This window comes from Macaca nemestrina, chromosome 7, assembly GCF_043159975.1.
Source record: "Macaca nemestrina isolate mMacNem1 chromosome 7, mMacNem.hap1, whole genome shotgun sequence".
Classification (NCBI taxonomy): Eukaryota; Metazoa; Chordata; class Mammalia; order Primates; family Cercopithecidae; genus Macaca; species Macaca nemestrina.
The window spans coordinates 146,197,564-146,215,881 of NC_092131.1; the positions used below are offsets into that span (position 1 = coordinate 146,197,564).

General features: G+C 39.0%; 1 protein-coding gene and 1 non-coding gene across 2 annotated transcripts in view; both read left to right on the plus strand.

The window, feature by feature from the left end:
- LOC105493093 (NEDD4 E3 ubiquitin protein ligase) overlaps positions 1-18,318 on the plus strand; it is a 167,428-nt gene that overhangs the window by 24,026 nt on the left and 125,084 nt on the right. Inside the window, exons 2-4 of the mRNA XM_071066808.1 lie at positions 1,165-1,238; positions 16,304-16,382; positions 16,479-16,517. Coding sequence (XP_070922909.1) covers positions 1,165-1,238; positions 16,304-16,382; positions 16,479-16,517 — 192 coding nt within the window. The remainder of the gene's footprint in view (positions 1-1,164; positions 1,239-16,303; positions 16,383-16,478; positions 16,518-18,318) is intronic.
- LOC112427685 (small nucleolar RNA U13) lies at positions 12,169-12,272 on the plus strand. The gene has a single exon (XR_003019381.2). It is a non-coding gene; the product is annotated as a small nucleolar RNA U13 (small nucleolar RNA).

Consider the following 18,318-nt stretch of genomic DNA (forward strand, 5'->3'; position numbering starts at 1 on the left):
TGCCAGCGTAACTGGCAATATTTTATAATGTTATCTATGAAGGTTTTTTTATATTTCTTATTAATTTTATTTCTGTTCTAACAGTTTTGTAACTTGTGAATTAAAAAAATGCATGTTTTATATTTTCTTAACTTTTTATTTTGAATAATTTCAAACCTACAAAACAGTTAAAAGAGTAGTATAAGTAGTACAGTATACACCTGTATACCCAAGAACTAGATCCACAAATTGGTAACATTTTGCTCATTCCCCTTTATTTGTATACACACACATACGCACACACAGCATAGTTATGTTAAATTTTTTATTTGCTAAGTTATTTGAAAGTAAGTTGCAAGATTTATGATACTGTATCCCTAAACACTTCACTATGTGTCTCTTAAATCTAAGACACTCTTTATAAAACCTCCATGCCATCATATCAAAGATATTTAATATTCGATACTTTACAGTACCCACACATTATTATATACTCTGTTGTCTGTTGAATGGGATTTTAAAAATAACCTTTTCTAAGTAGTTACTACAAATGATTATGGGCTGGGTACAGTGTCTCACACCTGTAATCCCAACATTTTAGGAGGCTGAGGCAGGCAGATCACCTGAGGTCAGGAGTTCAAGACCAGAGCAGCCAGTGGTAAAACCTTGTCTCTACTAAAAGTAGAAAAATTATCTGGGCATGGTGGCGCATACCTATAATCTCAGCTACTCAGAAGGTTGAGGCATGAGAATTGCTTGAACCCGAGAGGCGGAGATTACAGTGAGCCAGGATCACACCACTGCACTCCAGGCTGGGTAATAGAGTGAGACTCTGTCTCAAAAAAACCCCAAAAGCCAAATGGTTATGAACTTTCGATTTTGTGTATGTATATAGCAATAATTAGAAATTCATATTAGTTGCAATACTTTGGCTTTAGATTTTCTTGAGTGCAGTAATAAATTCTTATTCAATGTAATAAGTTGACTCAAATTTTTGCTTATCTTTGTAAATAATCAGGTCATCTACAAATAATTTTCTTTTTTTCCTATGTAACTTTTAGTAAAACTATTGAAAAATTCTTCAATTAATTTTAATATCCTAATTATTGATATATATTTTTAAAATATTGTATCTTAGTTAACTTATAAGTGCATGAAAATGAAATCTAAATTTCTGTATTTTAGGAAAATTCACGAATCGTGAGAGTAAAAGTTATAGCTGGAATAGGCCTTGCCAAGAAGGATATATTGGGAGCTAGGTAAGTATATCAATTTGGATTATAATTTTAAAACTTTGTATTTGTTAATTTTTTCCAAACTTTGGTTAAATTAAAAATCAAATAGTATTAGTAAATTGTTGTGGAAAGGATAATAATAATATTACCAGTTGGTGGTTTACTAAATCTCTTGGTGTCTGAATTACAAAATTTGTGAAATTAGGCAGAAGTACGAATGATAGCAGTAGTCACAAGATACATTATTGAACTCTGGTTCTGGAAATTTGTAAAATTCTAACAGACTAATCCTTTAGCAGGTAACAACCATAAACTCTGGACTTAATACAAAAAGCAGCAACTTGAAGGCAGTGGAGAGTGAACAGAGCAGGCAGATTCTGGTGGGGAGTTCATGTTTGGAAGAAGGGAATTGTACTGAGTGAGTTCCTGATACTATGAGTTGGTCTGAGGGCAGGTAGAATCAGAACCTGGAAAAATTGTAGTCTTCATGGCCCAGGAAAGTAGCAGAATCCAAACTTTGGTTCAATTAAAAATCAAATCAGGCTGGGCATGGTGGCTCACGCCTGTAATCCTAGCACTTTGGGAGGCTGAGGCAGGCGGATCAGTCGAGGGTCAGGAGTTTGAGACCAGCCTGACCAACATGGTGAAACCCCGTCTGTACTAAAAATAAAAAAATTATCCAGAAATCGCTTGAACCCAGGAGGTGGAGGTTGCAGTGAGCCGAGATTGTGCCACTGCACTCCAGCCTGGGCAACAGAGTGTGCCTCTGTCTCAAAAACAAAAATATATACGTACGTACGCACATACGTACATACATACATACGTATGTACCAAATAGTATTAGTAAGTTGTTGTGGGAAGTAGAATAATATTTCCAATTGTTGATTTACTGAATCTCTGAATCTGAAGAAAACATGGCAATGGTAAGGATTCTGGAAAGGAGAGAGCTGAAGAGCTCAGCAACTCAACTGAAGACAAAAGATCTGAAGAGAAATCAGAGTTACTGCCTAAGAAACGGGGTTTGGGAGACTGAGGCAGACAGATTGCTTGAACTCAGGAGTTTGAGACCAACCTGGGAAATATGGTGAAACTCCATCTCTACAAAAAATACAAAAAATCACCTGGGCATGCTGGCACATGCCTATACTCCTGGCTACATGGGGGACTGAGTCAGGAGCGTTGCTTGAGCCTGGGTGATTGAGTCTGCAGTGAGCCAAGATTGTGCCATCGCACTCCAGCCTGGGTGACAAAGTGAGGCCGTGTCTCAAAAAACAAACAAAAACAGGATTTGTGGCTCTTGTCGGAAAAAGATGATTAATTGCATGATAGTCTTAATCTGTTTAGGGTTGCTATAACAGAATTCCTAAGACCGTGTATTTTGTAAAGAAAAGTGGTTGATTTGGTATGTGGAAAGTTCAAGACTGGGCCTTTGCATCTAGTGAGGGCCTCAGATTGCTTCAAGTCATGACAAAAAGGGGAGGGAGACCTAGCATAGGCAAAGAAATCACATGGCAAGAGAGGAAGCAAGAGGGAGGTGTGCCAGCCTCTTTTTGACAAATAGAGAGGAACAAATAGAATGAGAACTCACTCACTCCCGAGGGAGGACATTAATCTATTCAGGAGGGATTTGCTCCCATGACCCAAATACCTCCAACTGAGACCCATCTTTCAATATTCCCACATTGGAAATCAAATTTCAACATGCAGTTTGGAGGGTACAAATATCCAAACCATAGAATGATAAGCAGAGACACACACACACACACACACACAGCAGCAGCAAAATTCAGTCTCCAAAACTTAACATTTATAATATATGTCGGCCGGGCACAGTGGCTCACGCCTGTAATCCCAGCACTTTGGGAGGCTGAGGCGGGCGGATCACGAGGTCAGGAGATCGAGACCATCCTGGCTAACACGGTGAAACCCCGTCTCTACTAAAAATACAAAAAATTAGCCGGGCGAGGTGGCAGGCACCTGTAGTCCCAGCTACTCAGGAGGCTGAGGCAGGAGAATGGCTTGCATTGAGCCAAGATCGCGCCACAGCACTCCAGCCTGGGCAACAGCGAGACTCCGTCTCAAAAAACAAAAAAAAAAAAACAAAAAAAAACCCCCCAAAAAAACCATTTATAATATGTGTCCAGAATATAATGCAAAATTACTTATCTAAAAGAACCAGGAAAATGGAAGGCATTGTCAGTAGAGAAAATATGCCCACAATAAATTTAAAAAATATGAAATGGAAATCATAAACAAAAGAAAATTCCAAGAGTGAAAAAACAGCATTTGAAATTAAAATTGTTGGGTAGATTTATCAGCCAAATGGAGAAGAGGAAAGATGAACTGAACTTAAAGATAGATCAGTAGAACTCGTTACCCAGTTGGAGGATGAGAGAGACAAGAGAGACAAACATTGGAGGTAAAAACAAAAAACAAAAAAACACAGCCTTGGGGATTTGTTAGATAATATATAAAAGTCTAACGTGGATATCGTTATATAATATCTTACAGTCTAACACAGAAAGGGGAGGGGAATGAAGAAGGCAAAATATTTTTTGGAGAAATATTGGCCAAGTTTTTTTTTCCAAATTTGATTAAATTCATATAGTATTGAAAAACGCCAAGCAGGATAATAAACACTAAGAACACAATGAGGTGCGTAATAGTCAAACTGTTGAAAGCCAGGTATAAAGAGAAAAATCTTGACAAAAAGAGAAAAATATGACCCTTTATATATGGGGGAACTACAAGTCAATTAATTACTGACTTCCTACCCAAAACGATAGAGACCAGGAGAAAATGGAACAATAAAATAACAACCATCAATCCATAATTTTATATTCAGTGAAAATATCCTTTAAGGAAGATGAGAAAATAACATTTTCCGAAAAAAAGACGACTAGAGAATTCATCACTGGCAGACCTGCCCTGTAAGATATCTTAAAGAAAGTCCTTTCCGCTGAAGAAAATGGAAACCAGATAGACACTCAGGTCCTCAGAAAGGAATAAAGAGCATCAAAAATAGTAAATATCTGAGAATATACAAAACATGTTTTCCTTTTATCATCATATCTTTTTAAAATAAAACATATGCCTATTGAAATCACAACATAAAACATTGTTTTGTAGGATTTATATTGCTGATGGAATACATATAACAACTGTGACATAAAGGATGGAGCAGGTGTAAATTATGGACCTATGTGGTAGAATGGTATAATACTAAGTATAAGTTGAATAAAAGATTAATGATGTGTAGTGTAATATCCAGAGAAACCAATAAAAAATAGTGCAAAAAATTATAGATAAAAAACAGTAGAAGTTTTAAAATGAAGTTGTTGAAAAACTAAATAAACAAAAAGCCAGGAACTTAAGCCGAGGGGTTCAAGACCAGCCTGGGCAACAAAGTGGGACGCTGTCACTACAGAAAGTCAAAAAATTAGCCAGGTGTGTTTGTATGCACCTGTGGTCCCAGCTACAAAGGAGGCTGAGGTTGGAGGATCACTGGAGCCCAGGAGGTCAAGGCTCCAATGAGCCGTAATTTTTTGCCACTGTACTTCAGCCTAGGTAACAGAGTAAGCCCCTGTCTCCAAAAAAAAGAAAAAAAAAAAATGCCAGAAAAGGAGAAACAAATGATCAAAAAAAGTAAACGAGGCCAGTTGTAGTATCTCACACCTGTAATCCTAGCACTTTGGGAGGCTGAGGCGGGTGGATCACCTGAGGACAGGAGTTTGAGATCAGCCTGGCCAACATGGTGAAATCCCATCTATACTAAGACACAAAATTAGCTGGGTGTGGTGGCCCATTCCTGTAATCTGAGCTACTGAGGAGGCTGAGGCAGGAGAATCAGTGGAAGCCAGGAGGCGGAGGTTGCAATGAGCCAAGATCACACCATTGCACTCCAGCCTGGGCAAAATAACTAAACCATTAAAAAAAAAAAAAAAAAGTCAGAAAAGGAGGAACAAATGATCAAAAAAAGTAAAAGGGGCCGGGTGCAGTGGCTCACGTTTGTAATCCCAACACTTTGGGAGGCTAAGGCAGGTGGATCACCTGAGGTCAGGAGTTCGAGAGTAGCCTGGGCAACATGGTGAAACCCTGTCTCTACTAAAAATACAAAAATTAGCTGGGTGTGGTGGCGGGCATCTTAATCCTAGCCACTCAGGAGGCTGAGGCAGGAGAATTGCCTGAACCCGGGAGGTGGAGGTTGCAGTGAACCAAGATTATGCCACTGCACTTCAGCCTAGGTGACGAGTGAAACTCCATCTCAAAAACAAAAAAACAATGTAAAGGGCAGGAACAATGGAAAACAAACAATAAACCTGGTAGACCTAAATCCAATCATATCAATAATTACATGGAACATTAATGGATTAAAATAAATATGAGACAGAGGTTGTTAGGATAAATTAAAAAACAAGACCCAACTATATACTGTCTTATGAGATGCACTTAAAATATAAAGACATAGCTAAGTTGAAAGAAAGTGGAAGCAAAAATATATGCCATGCAATAAGCATAAAAAGACTGAAATGGATATATTAGTATCTGGTAGAATAGATTTAAACACAAACATTTTCAAACATTTCGTGATGATAAAGAATAAAGTCAATCAAGAATATATAACAATCATAAATGTATGTGTGCCTGCTAAAATAACTTAGAAAAATATGAATCAAAATTTGACGGAATTAAAGGGGAAATTTTTAAAACTCCCACCATCATAGTTGGAGGCATTAACACTTCTCTTTCAGCAGTTGATAAAACAACTAAATAAAAAAATCAAAAACATAAATTTGAACAATATTATGAACAACTTTGACCTAAAGAACACTATTTCTAACAACTTTCTTTTCAAGTGTACATTCTTTTCTTTTCAAGTGTACATTGTACATTCGCTAGCGTAGACCACATATGGGCTGTATTAGTTTATTGCTGCATAGTAATATTACCACAAACTGGCCAGGCGCGGTGGCTCACGCCTGTAATCCCAGCACTTTGGGAGGCCGAGGCGGGCAGATCACAAGGTCAGGAGATCGAGACCATCCTGGCTAACACGGTGAAACCCATCTCTACTAAAATTACAAAAAATTATCTGGGCATGGTGGTGGGCGCCTGTAGTCCCAGCTACTCGGGAGGCTGAGGCAGGAGAATGATATGAACCCGGGAGGCGGAGGTTACGGTGAGGCAAGATGGCACCACTGCATTCCAGCTTGGGTAGCAGAGTAGGACTCCGTCTCACATAATAATAATAATAATAATAATAATAATAATAATAACCACAAATGTGGTTGCTTAAAAGGACGTACATTTATTGTCTCACAGTTTCTGTGATTCAGAAGTTCCTGCATTGTTTAACTGGGTCCTCTGCTACAGGGTCTTGCAAAGCTGCTGTTGTTCTTTTTTTTTTTTCTAATTTTTTCTAATTTTTCTGTCTTGAAGTCTCTCACATGAGAGTGGCTGTAAACTCTAGCCGTGCCCTGATGAGACTCTAGGAATTTGGATATAGATGTTTACAATGTGCCTTTTATGGGTATTTCTTTATCCTGGCAAGTGCCCTCATGCCTAAGTGTCTTAGCTATGACCAGATGTCCCTCTCACAGCACATTTGCATATCCTGGCGGCTGCTCTTAGAGCTCTTGTCTGTGTCCAGTTTATTCCTACCAAAAGAGCAGATAGCCACTCTCTAGGAGAATCCTGACAAAGAAGTTAGGGTCGAGTGTATCAGTCAGGTGAGACACAGGAGGCAACTCAACAAAACACACGAAATAACAGCGGTGTATTACTTAACAGATGCCAGAGAGAAGAGGGCAGCATGCCTCCCAGGGCCAACAGGAAGTGGGGAGCCATCCAGGACATGCACAGTCAACTAGTGGGTGGGGAACAGAAGAAAGAGTGCAAGGGACCTGTGGGCTGAGGCTTTTATTGGGATCCAGGGCATTTTCCAAACAGGTTTCCCTCAGGGAGTTGTCACTGGTGGGTTTAGAGCAAGCAGGCACAAATTTCATGGAGTCATGCTGTGTCTGAGAAATCTGTATTAGGGTTCTCTAGGAGGACAGAACTCATAGGATAGATGTATATACGAAAGGGAATTTAGTAGGAGAATTGACTCACATGATCACAAAGTGAAGTCCCACTGTAGGCCATCTGCAAGCTGCGGAGCAAGGAAGCCAGCCCGAGTCCCAAAACCTCAAAAATAGGACGCCAACAATGCAGCCTGCAGTCTGTGGCCAAAGGTATAAGAGGCCCCTGGCATGTCACTGGTGTTAAGTCCAACAGTCCAAAAGCTGAAGAACTTGGAGTCTAATGTTCGAGGGCAGGAAGCATCCAGCATGGGAGAAAGATGAAGGCCGGAAGACTCAGCAAGTCAAGTCCTTCCACGTTCTGCCTGCTTTGTTCTAGCTGCCCTGGCAGCTGATTAGATGGTGCCCACTCAGATTGAGGGTGCGTCTGCCTCTCCCAGTCCACTGATTCAAATGTTAATCTCCTTTGGCGACACCCTCACAGACACACCCAGGAACAATACTTTGCATCCTTCAGTCTAATGAAGTTGACACTCGGTATTAACCATCACGGAGAGGTGATTACTGTGGCATATTTCTGCAGTCCTTGTGGATATGGGGTCAGTGGAGCAAGTCAAGTAGGTTGAATCTGGTTGCTTCTTAGGGAGGTGGTTACCAGGAGGCAGTTGTGTAAGGTACTTATCAGATTGACCACATTGAGGAGCCGAGAGGAGGTAGAGAACTGGAAACTGTGCTAAGGGTGACTAAGACCTGCTTCTGGTATAAAAATGTCCAACTTAACATTCAGTATGGATGCTGAGGCAACATAAAATTATAGGAATTCACTTCAGCTGTCATTAAGGTGTTGGTAGGGCTGTGGTCTTAGCTGAGGCTTGCTTAGGGAAGGATTCATTTCCAAGCTAATGTGGTTGCTGGTGGCATTCAGTTCCTTGCAGGCTGCCAGTCTGAGCGTTTCCATTTCTTGCTAGCTGTCAGCTGGAGGCCATCTCAGCTTCTTGCCATTCAGCAGCTCACAAGCTGGCAGTTTGCTTCTTCAAAGCTAGGAAGAGTCTCCTAGCAAGGTGGGTTACAATCTTATGTAATGTAATCACATACTTTGTCACCTTTGCCACAATATGTTGGTTAGAATATATAGATCCGTCCCATGCTTAAGAGGAGAGGAACACAAAGAGCATGAATATTAGGAGGTGGGGATAATAGGAGCTGCCCTAGTGCCTGCCACAATATTCTGGGCCTTAAAACAATAAACCACATTCTTTTGAAATGTGCATGGTACATTAACCAGCATAGACCATGTGTGGGTCCATAGGACAAGTTTCAGAAATTTTCAAAAGATTGAAATCATATAGAGGATGTTCTTTGAGAAAAATGGAATTCAATTGGAAACCAATAATATTAAGATGTAGAAAAACTACAAATATTTGGAATTTAATTAGCATACTTCTAAATAATCTATATGTCAAAGATGAAAATATTTTGAACTGAATGAAAATGAAAATAAAGCAATATCACAATTGTGGAATGCAGCTGAAGTTATATTCAGAGGGAAATTTATGTGTTTAAAATCCTTAACTTAGAAAAGGAGCAAGATGTAAATGAATGTTTTGAGTTCTGACCTTAATAAATTAGGGAAAAAAGAGCAAATCAGTTCTAAAATAAGTAGAGAGAAGAAATAATAAAAACAAGGGCCAAAATCAATAAAAGAGAAAATGGACAATGATAGAAAAAAAATTACTGTAATCAAAAGCTTGTTATTTGAAGATATCAATTAAAGTTTTAAATCTATCTAGAATGATCAAGAGTTAGAGAGAAGGCACTAATTACTGGTAATGAGAATGAAAACTGGGGCATTGCTCTGGATCCTGTGGAAATGAAAAAGATAAAAGGAAAATATTTTGTACAATTTCATATCAATAAAGAAGTACACACAACTTAGATGAACTAGATAATAGTCTTGAAAGACACGGATTACAGAACTAGCCACAGAACAAATATAAAACTTTAATAGATGTTCATTATGGAAAGAAATTGAATTTGTTGTTAAAAGAAATTGAATTTGTTGTTAATTAAAGGAACTGAATTTGTCCTTCCTGCAAAGAAAACTCCAGGCCCACATTGTATCACTGCATACAACTATCAGACATTTAAGGAATAAATAATACAAGTTCTACACAAACACATTAAGAAAATGGAGGGCATTTCCCTACTCATTTTATTAGACTAGTATTATCTTGGTCCCCAAACAAGACACAGACATCACAAGAAAACTTAAAACCAATATCCCTCAACACAGATGCAAAAATGAAATTGAACATTATGTATCTATGTGTCACCAGGTAGGATTTTTCCTAGGAATACAAGGTTTGTTCAACATTAAAAAATTTATCAATGCAATTCATCATATTCATACAGTAAAATAGAAAAAACACATGGTCATTTTGCTTGGCATGGAATGTGCCTTTGACAAAATCTAACACCAGTCATGATAAAATCTCTCAGCAAACTAACATAAAATACAAAGGTAGTTTAATATCTGAAAATTAACTGATGTAATACACTATATTAATAGAATAAAAGAAGACAGTCACCTTTTTTTTCTTTTTTTTAAAGTATACTTTAAGTTCTAGGGTACATGTGCACAATGTGCAGGTTTGTTACATATGTATACATGTGCCATGTTGGTGTGCTGCACCCATCAACTTGTCATTTACATTAGGTATATCTCCTAATGCTATCCCTCCCCCCTCCCCCTACCCCATGACAGGCCCCGGTGTGTGATGTTCCCCACCCTGTGTCCCAGTGTTCTCATTGTTCAATTCCCACCTATGAGTGAGAATATATGGTGTTTGCTTTTCTGTCCTTGTGATAGTTTGCTCAGAATGATGGTTTCCAGCTTCACCCATGTCCCTACAAAGGACGTGAATTCATCCTTTTTTATGGCTGCATTGTATTCCATGGTGTATATATGCCACATTTTCTTAATCCAGTCTATCATTGATGGACATTTGGGTTAGTTCCAAGTCTTTGCTATTGTGAATAGTGCCACAATAAACATACATGTGCATGCGTCTTTATAGCAGCATGATTTATAATCCTTTGGGTATATACCCAGTAATGGGATGTCTGGGTCAAATGGTATTTCTAGTTCTAGATCCTTGAGGAATCGCCACACTGAGAAGACAGTCATCTTAATAAAAGCAGAAAACACCACTGACAAAATTCAACACCCATTCATAATAGAAACTCTCTGCAAAGTAGGAGTAGATGGAAATGTCCTAAACCTCATCAAGGGAATCTATGAAAAAACCCAGTAGCTAATCACCTACTTAATGCTGGCAGTTTGAAGGCTCTCTACTTAATCTCAGGAATAAGGCAAAGTTGCCTGCTTATATGTTCTATCCAACATTGTACTATATATTTTAGCCATGTAGTACAGCAAAGAAAAAATATCATAACAGGTCAAAAAGGAAGAAGTAAAACTGTCTTTATTTGCAGACAACATCGTTTGTAGGTAGATAACCCCAAGGAATCTACAGAAAAAGCTACTGGAAGAACTAATAAGTGAATTTAACACTGCCACAAAATGCAAAGTCAGTGTACCCAAAATCAGTTATATTTCTGTATCCTATCATTGAGCAATTGGATAATAAAATTTAAAAATGTGTTTACAATCGTGTAAATGTTAAATATTTAGAAATAAATGTACCAAAAGATTTGCAAGAAATGTAGCCTGAAAACTATAAAACAGTGCTGAGAGAAATCGAAGACCACATAAATCAATGGATACATATGCTGTTTTAATTAGAAGACTCAATAGTGTTAGGGTGGCATTTTTCTCCAAATTGATTAGATTTGGCACAGTCCCAATAAAAATCTCAGCAAGTTTTTTCAGAGACATTGATAAGATGATTTCAATATTTATATGGAAAGTCAAGGCACATAGAATAGCCAGAACAATTCCGAGAAGGAACAAAATTGGAAGACTTACGTTACCTCATTTCAAGACCTGCTACACAGTTATAATAAGAGACAGAGTGGCAATGGCATGAGAATAGACATATTGTTCAATGGAATGGAGAGTGTAGAAATACATGCACGTGTGTGTGTATGTGAGAGCGAGAGAGAGAATATATACACATATATGATCAGTTCCTGTTTAACAAAAAATGCTGAGGTAATTCAAGGGAAAGAGTAGTCGTCTTTCATTACACAGTACTAGAACAACTGGTCTGTACAGAATGAAATGAATCTTGGCCCTTACCACACATCATACAGAAAATTAGGATGAGCTAAAATGATGAGACTTCTATAGGAAGACACAGGAAAAAAAATATTTGCTCTATTGGGTTACACAAAGTTTTCGTGAACAGTACCAAAAAGGATGAGCCATAAAAGAAAACTGCCTTGAAAGGAACTTCAACACAATTAAAACTTTTCTTCTTTAAGAAACACGGTTATAGAAAATGCAAGCCATAGATTGGGAAAAAGTATCTTCAGACATATATCTGGAAACAGCGTGAAAGTCCATCGACAAATGAATGGGTAATCTCATGTACCCCATAAACACATACACCTACTATGTACCCATGAAAATTAAAAACATTAAAAAAAAGAAATGTGGGCTGGACATGGTGGCTCACACCTGTAATCTCAGCACTTTGGAAGGCCGAGGTGGGAGGATCACTTGAGCCCAGGAGTTCAAGACCAGCCTGGTGATGAGACCCTGTCTCTACAAAAAAAATTTTTAAAAGTTAGCCAGGTGTGGTGATGCATGCCTGTGGTCCCAGCTACTCAGGAGGCTGAGGTGGGAGGATCACTTGAGCCCAGGAAGTTGAGGCTGCAGTGAGCCGTGTTCATGCCACCTCACTCCAGCCTGGGTGACAGAGAAAGACCCTGTCTCAAAAAAAAAAAAAAAAAAAAAAAATGTAGTCTAGATCCTTCTGTAGTTTATAAGTGTCATGACGGGGTGTCCATGCACATGTGTAAGATGTGCCACCCTTGAAGCTTGTTACAACATGGGCAGAATACCAATTTCACATGAAAAGAAAGAAAAGAAATGTATATACATACAGTGTTTATTCAACCTTTAAAAAGGAGATTCTGCAATATGTGACTATACGGATTAATCAGGATATTATGCTAACTGAAATGAGACAGTCAGAGAGACAGATACTTCATGTTTCCATTTATATGAGATATCTAAAATAGTCAAATTCATAGAATCAAAGAGTGGAATGCTGGTTGCCGTGTTGGGGTGAGGGGTGAGTAGAAATGGAAGTTAATAATTAACAGGCATTAAACTTGAGTCAAGCAGGAAGAATAAGCTCTAGAGATCTGCTGTACAATGTTGTGCCTAAAGTTAACATTAATGTATGTGCAATTAAAAAGGTAAGAGGGTAGAGCTGCTGGGTGCAGTGGCTGACACCTGTAATCCCACCACTTTGGGAGGCTAAGGCAGGTGGATCACTTGAGCCTACAAGTTTGAGACCATCTCAGGCAACATGGTGAAAAACCCTGTTTCTACAAAAAAGCACAATTAGGCATGATGGTGTGTGCCTGTAGTCCCACTACTGGGGAGGCTGAGGTGGGAGGATTGCTTGAGCCCAGGAGGCGGAGGTTTCAAGTGAGCCGACTGCACCACTGCACTCCAGCCTGGGCAACAGAACAAGACTCTGTCTCAAAAAATGAAATGAAATGAATGAATAAATACGTAAATAAATAGGGTAGTGATCATGTTAAATATTCTTACCACAAGAGAAACAACGAAACAAAGATATCTGACAAAGGCCATTAACCCCCTAAATATATGAAACCTCTTACAACTCAATATAATTAAAAGGCCAATTAAAAAGGGGCAAAACTCGACTGGGCACGATGGCGTACACCTGTAATTCCAGCACTTTGGGAGGCCAAGGTGGGCGGATCACCTGAGGTTGGGAGTTCAAGACCAGCCTGACCAACATAGAGAAATGCCGTCTCTACTAAAAATACAATAATTAACCAGGCGTGGTGATGCATTCCTGTAATCCCAGCTACTAGGGAGGCTGAGGCAAAAGAATCACTTGAACCCGGGAGGCGGAAGTTGCGGTGAGCCGAGATTGTGCCATTGTATTCCAGCCTAGGCAACAAGAGTGAAACTCTATCTCAAAAAAAAAAAAAGAAAAAAGAGGCAAAACTCTTGAACAGTGTCTGTGTATTGTTCAAGTGTATTTGTGTAGCTGGATGGTGAGATTAGGGATAGATACATAATTACATTTACATTTTGTATTTTTATATTTAATAGTATTTAGTTGTAAAAAACCGTGGATAAGATTGGAAAGGGAAAATGTAGAGAGAACAGAGGGGTGGGGCAATACCTAGGGAATATCAGTATTTAACTGGCAGATAGTAGAAGAGGAGCCTAAGTAAGCCACTGAAGGAACAGTTTGAGTGGTGTGAGGAGCACTGGAAGAGATGTGTCATAGAAGCGAAATGAGATGAGTGTTTCAAAGAGAAAATGGTCAGTAGTATCTAAAAACATAAAGAGGGCCAAAAAAAGAAGTATCTGGAAAATGTTGATTGCTTTAACAAGATTGGTGACTTTACAAGAGCCTTTTCACAGGAATGGATCTCAAGGGAAGAGACAGAAATCAGACTGTAGGGTTTTGAAGCATAACAGGAATTAAGGAAATGAAGTAAATGCGGTGGTATGCTACAGTGGTTAAGAGTATAGGCTGGGAGGCCGAGGCAGGCGGATCATGAGGTCGAGAAATCGAGACCATCCCGGCTAACATGGTGAAACCCCATCTCTACTTAAAATACAAAACATTAGCCAGGCGTGGTGGTAGGCGCCAGTAGTCCCAGCTACTCGAGAGGCTGAGGCAGGAGAATTGCTTGAACCCAGGAGAAGGAGGTTGCAGTGAGCCAAGATCGTGCCACTGCACTCCAACCTGGCGACAGAGCAAGAGAGTATAAGCCGGGCATGTTTGCTCATGCCTGTAATCCCAGCACTTTGTGAGGCTGAGGCGGGTAGACCACCTGAGGTCAAGAGTTTGAGACCAGCCTGGCCAACATGGCAAAGCTGTGTCTCTACTAAAAATACAAAAATTAGCTGGGCGCAGTGGCGCGTGCCTGTAATCGCAGCTACTTGAGAGGCTGTGGCAGGAGAATAGCTTGAACCCAGGAGGCAGAAGCTGCAGTGAGCCAAGATCGCGCCATTGTACTCCAGCCTGGCTTACAGAGTGATGCTTCATCTCAAACAAACAAACAAAAAAGAGTATGGCCTCTGGAGCCAGGTGCTGGAGTTTCAATCCTGGCTGTCCGCTTTCTAGCTGTGTGATCTGTGTGAAAGAAAGAAAGGAATAGTACCTACCTCACAGGTGGTTATAGAAATTCAAAGAATTAATATACGGGCTGGGCACTGTGGCTCACGTCTGTCATCCCAGCACTTTGGGAGGCCAAGGCAGGCGGGTCACCTGAGGTCAGGAGTTCGAGACCATCCTGGCCAACATGGTGAAACCCCGTCTCTACTAAAAATACAAAAATTAGCCGGGCGTGGTATTGCACGCCTGTAATCCCAGCTACTCGGGAGGCTGAGGCAGGAGAATGGCATGAACCCGGAAGGCAGGGGTTGCAGTGAGCCGAGATTGTACCACTGCACTGCAGCCTGGGCGACAGAGCAATACTCTGTCTCAAAAAAAAAAAAAGGAGAAAAAGAATTAATATACGAAACCTGCTTACAGCAGTATCTGGCACCGAGTAATTGCTATATAAGTGTTCTTGTTTTTATTATTAAAGATTATTCTCTGAAAAGGTTTGACTGGGAATGGAAGAAAAAGATGTATTTTGCTTTGCTGGAGAAGGGAGGGAAAGTCAAGGGGAGGAGGAATTTTAAAACATTTATATGCCTAGAGAAACCTAGATCAAAGAAAAAGCCAAAGGTCTAAAAGAGAGCAATGAGAACAGATGATGCAAGGCTCCAAAGTTCAGAGAACTGAATAAGGGGGGTGAGACTCAAAACAAGAGGACTCCTGACTCACTAGGTTAGGGGTAAGGATGGGTTCTGATAAATACCAGTATCTTGGGAGTGTTCTGGTGCCTTTGATTTTGGCCAATTAAGAGGTAACGTGGTATGAAGAAATGGAGTTGGGGGAAGGATAGTTTGGATTAGTTTGGAGGGGATTTGGTGGAGAATGGTGAGTACTTGGGATACCCATGGAACATAGGAGAAATTTAACCATGGACAAGTAAAGTGTTCAAAGTCTTGTGGTTTGCAACCCTATACATCACAAGAATTTCCTTCTCCATATCTCCTTGTAGAATTGGTTTTATTAACATCTAGTTATTTTATTTTAATATTTTTTTTTGAGACAGAGTCTTGCTCTGTCGCCCAGGCCTGAGTGCAGTGTTGTGATCTTGGCTCACTGCAAGCTCCACCTCCCAGGTTCACGCCATTCTCCTGCCTCAGCCTCCTGAGTAGCTGGGACTACAGGCACCTGCCACCACGCCTGGCTAATTTTTTTTTTTGTATTTTTAATAGATACAGGGTTTCACCGTGTTAGCCAGGATGGTCTTGATCCCCTGACCTCGTGATCCACCCGCTTCAGCCTCCCAAAGTGCTGGGATTCTAGGCGTGAGCCACTGTGCCTGGCCACACCTAGTTATTTTTTTTAAGTGAAAACAGTTTGCCTTTACTTTGTAAGAAGAGTTTACACCCATGAGATAACTTGAGACAACCTGAGGTCTTACAAAACCAGTCTTAGAATCATTGAATTAACCATCTTAACTCAAAAGAAGAAATAATGTAATAAAAATCAAAATTTTAAAAATCTAGGAAGGTTATAATCATTAGGCCTGTGATTAAAAGGTTTTCTTTCTAATTCTTTGTGTCTTTCACTAACATGGTACTTCAGGTTTTTAACGAGATGCAAAAATTACTTTAATTGCTTACCTGCCTAAGAATTCTGACTTTTAAATTCAGGAAATAATTGTAGATATAACTAACAAGGAAAATTGTGAATTGTATAGTCTGGGTGATCTGAGCTTGGGGTAAGCAATAATTAAAATTTTTCTTTTTTTTTTTTTTAACAGTGATCCTTATGTGAGAGTGACGTTATATGACCCAGTGAATGGAGTTCTTACAAGTGTGCAAACAAAAACCATTAAAAAGGTTAGACTTAGCAATATTCAAAAGTTTTTAATGTACTTTGTTTTATTTTTAGAAGACAAAACATTATTTAGTTATACTATGTTTATTATTTTTCAGAGTTTGAATCCAAAGTGGAATGAAGAAATATTATTCAGAGTAAGTATATATTTTATTTTATTAAAGTGGAAAAGTAAGTTTTTTTCTCAGGAGGTTAGAATGATAAATTCTCAATTATAATATTTGAAAATGTATCTCAGAATTTGCTTGAAATTGTGAAAATGTAAAAGGAATTGAAATTGAGGATGACATAGTCCTGGAACCATTTGTCTTATGAAAAACATAAATGTAAAATAATGGAGAGGTAAAAGACTGGAATTATCTCATTCTAGTGAAACTGATTTAGAGACTGTACAGTAGTCTGATTCCAGTTGAGCAGATTCAGTGTTTTCTCATAAAGATGGTGCAAAATATATTTATGTCTCCCCAGTCGTTTATTATTAAACAGTTTAGGGCCTGTCAAGTGAATACATTTCTTTTTATCCACACGTCATTCACATTGCTGCCTTTCCACCCCATCTGCCTCATTTACCATAGGAACAAACTCCAATCAGCAGTTATTTCCGGTTCCTCAGTAGGACCCTCAAACTGACAGTGTCTCTGTATACCTGTTTAATATCAGAGTCCTTACTGTTGCCAGAATCGAAACCCTACCAGAGCAGTGGTAGAAGATGCATTTCAGGAATTTCCCCTCTCTGGATTATTCCCACTTGTATCATCCTTCAAATGTTCTTCCTTGACCCCATTTTCCCCTTTAGCTGTTGACTTGTTTCTCTGTTCACCTGAATAAGGAACATTCATGGGAGAGTTGTCTACCCTCATCATTTCTGCTTCTCCAGGATGCTCCTTGACCCACTGTATTCTCGCTCACATCCCCGTCACTCAAATGAAACTGCTGTTATTCAGGTCCCCAGTGACCTCCCTGCTGCCAGGTTCATCTCATCTCATCTTACTCATGCTCTTCACAGCATCTGACATGGCAGATCATTCCTGAAACACCAGCCTCTCTGGAGGCTTCTATGGTACCATAGTTGAGTTCAGTAAGGAAAACAGAAGCCGTTCTTCTGTACTTCATGTTAAAGATATTTTGTTTGTTTTGTTTTGTTCAATTTTAATAAAGTGAATTTGAAGGGAAGAAATTGCTGACACTAAGGGCAAGGAAGCTGTTGCTGAAGATCCAGCCAACAGCACCAATTAAGTTGCTTCTGTTTTTTCAGTTTGGAGTAAGATTTTCCCCACTCTTTGTAGTATGACATAAAAACAACATTTTAAATCAGTTAGGAAATTTTGGAATCTTGAAGAAGTGATATTGAATCAATTGGATAGTCATATGAAGAAAAATGAAGCTAAATTTCTGTTTTTACTATTTCACCAGAATAAATTCCAGGCTTGATAATGTCTGGTTTTGATTGCTTTTTTGGCACAATTGTTGCTTAGGAGAGTATTTTTAAATTCCCAAGTTGTTATTTATTTATTTATAATTTTGTTTTATTTTACTTATTTTGTTACATTTTTCTTAGAAACATATGTATTTTCAATATATTTCAAAGTTTTCTTTCTACCTCTTATGTCTTTTCTGATATTATTGGCTTGCCCATGTTAAATAATGTTTAGTCATAATAGCAATGGATATATATTTGTCTTGTTTCAATTTTAGTGGGAATGCATCTAGCATGTCTCCGTTAAATATGGATAGCTTTTTGTTATTTATCATATTAAAGATGTATTCAGCTATTGCTGTTTTTTCAAGAGTTAAAAGAAAAAACGTATTGATACTTCCAATTTGAGCCATGATACAGTAACAGGATATCGGGCTTAACCTGATGTGTAAACAACCATAAAGCTGGTGGGGGGAAATAGGAGAAATGGGGGGATGTTGGTCAAAGTGTACTGACTTTTA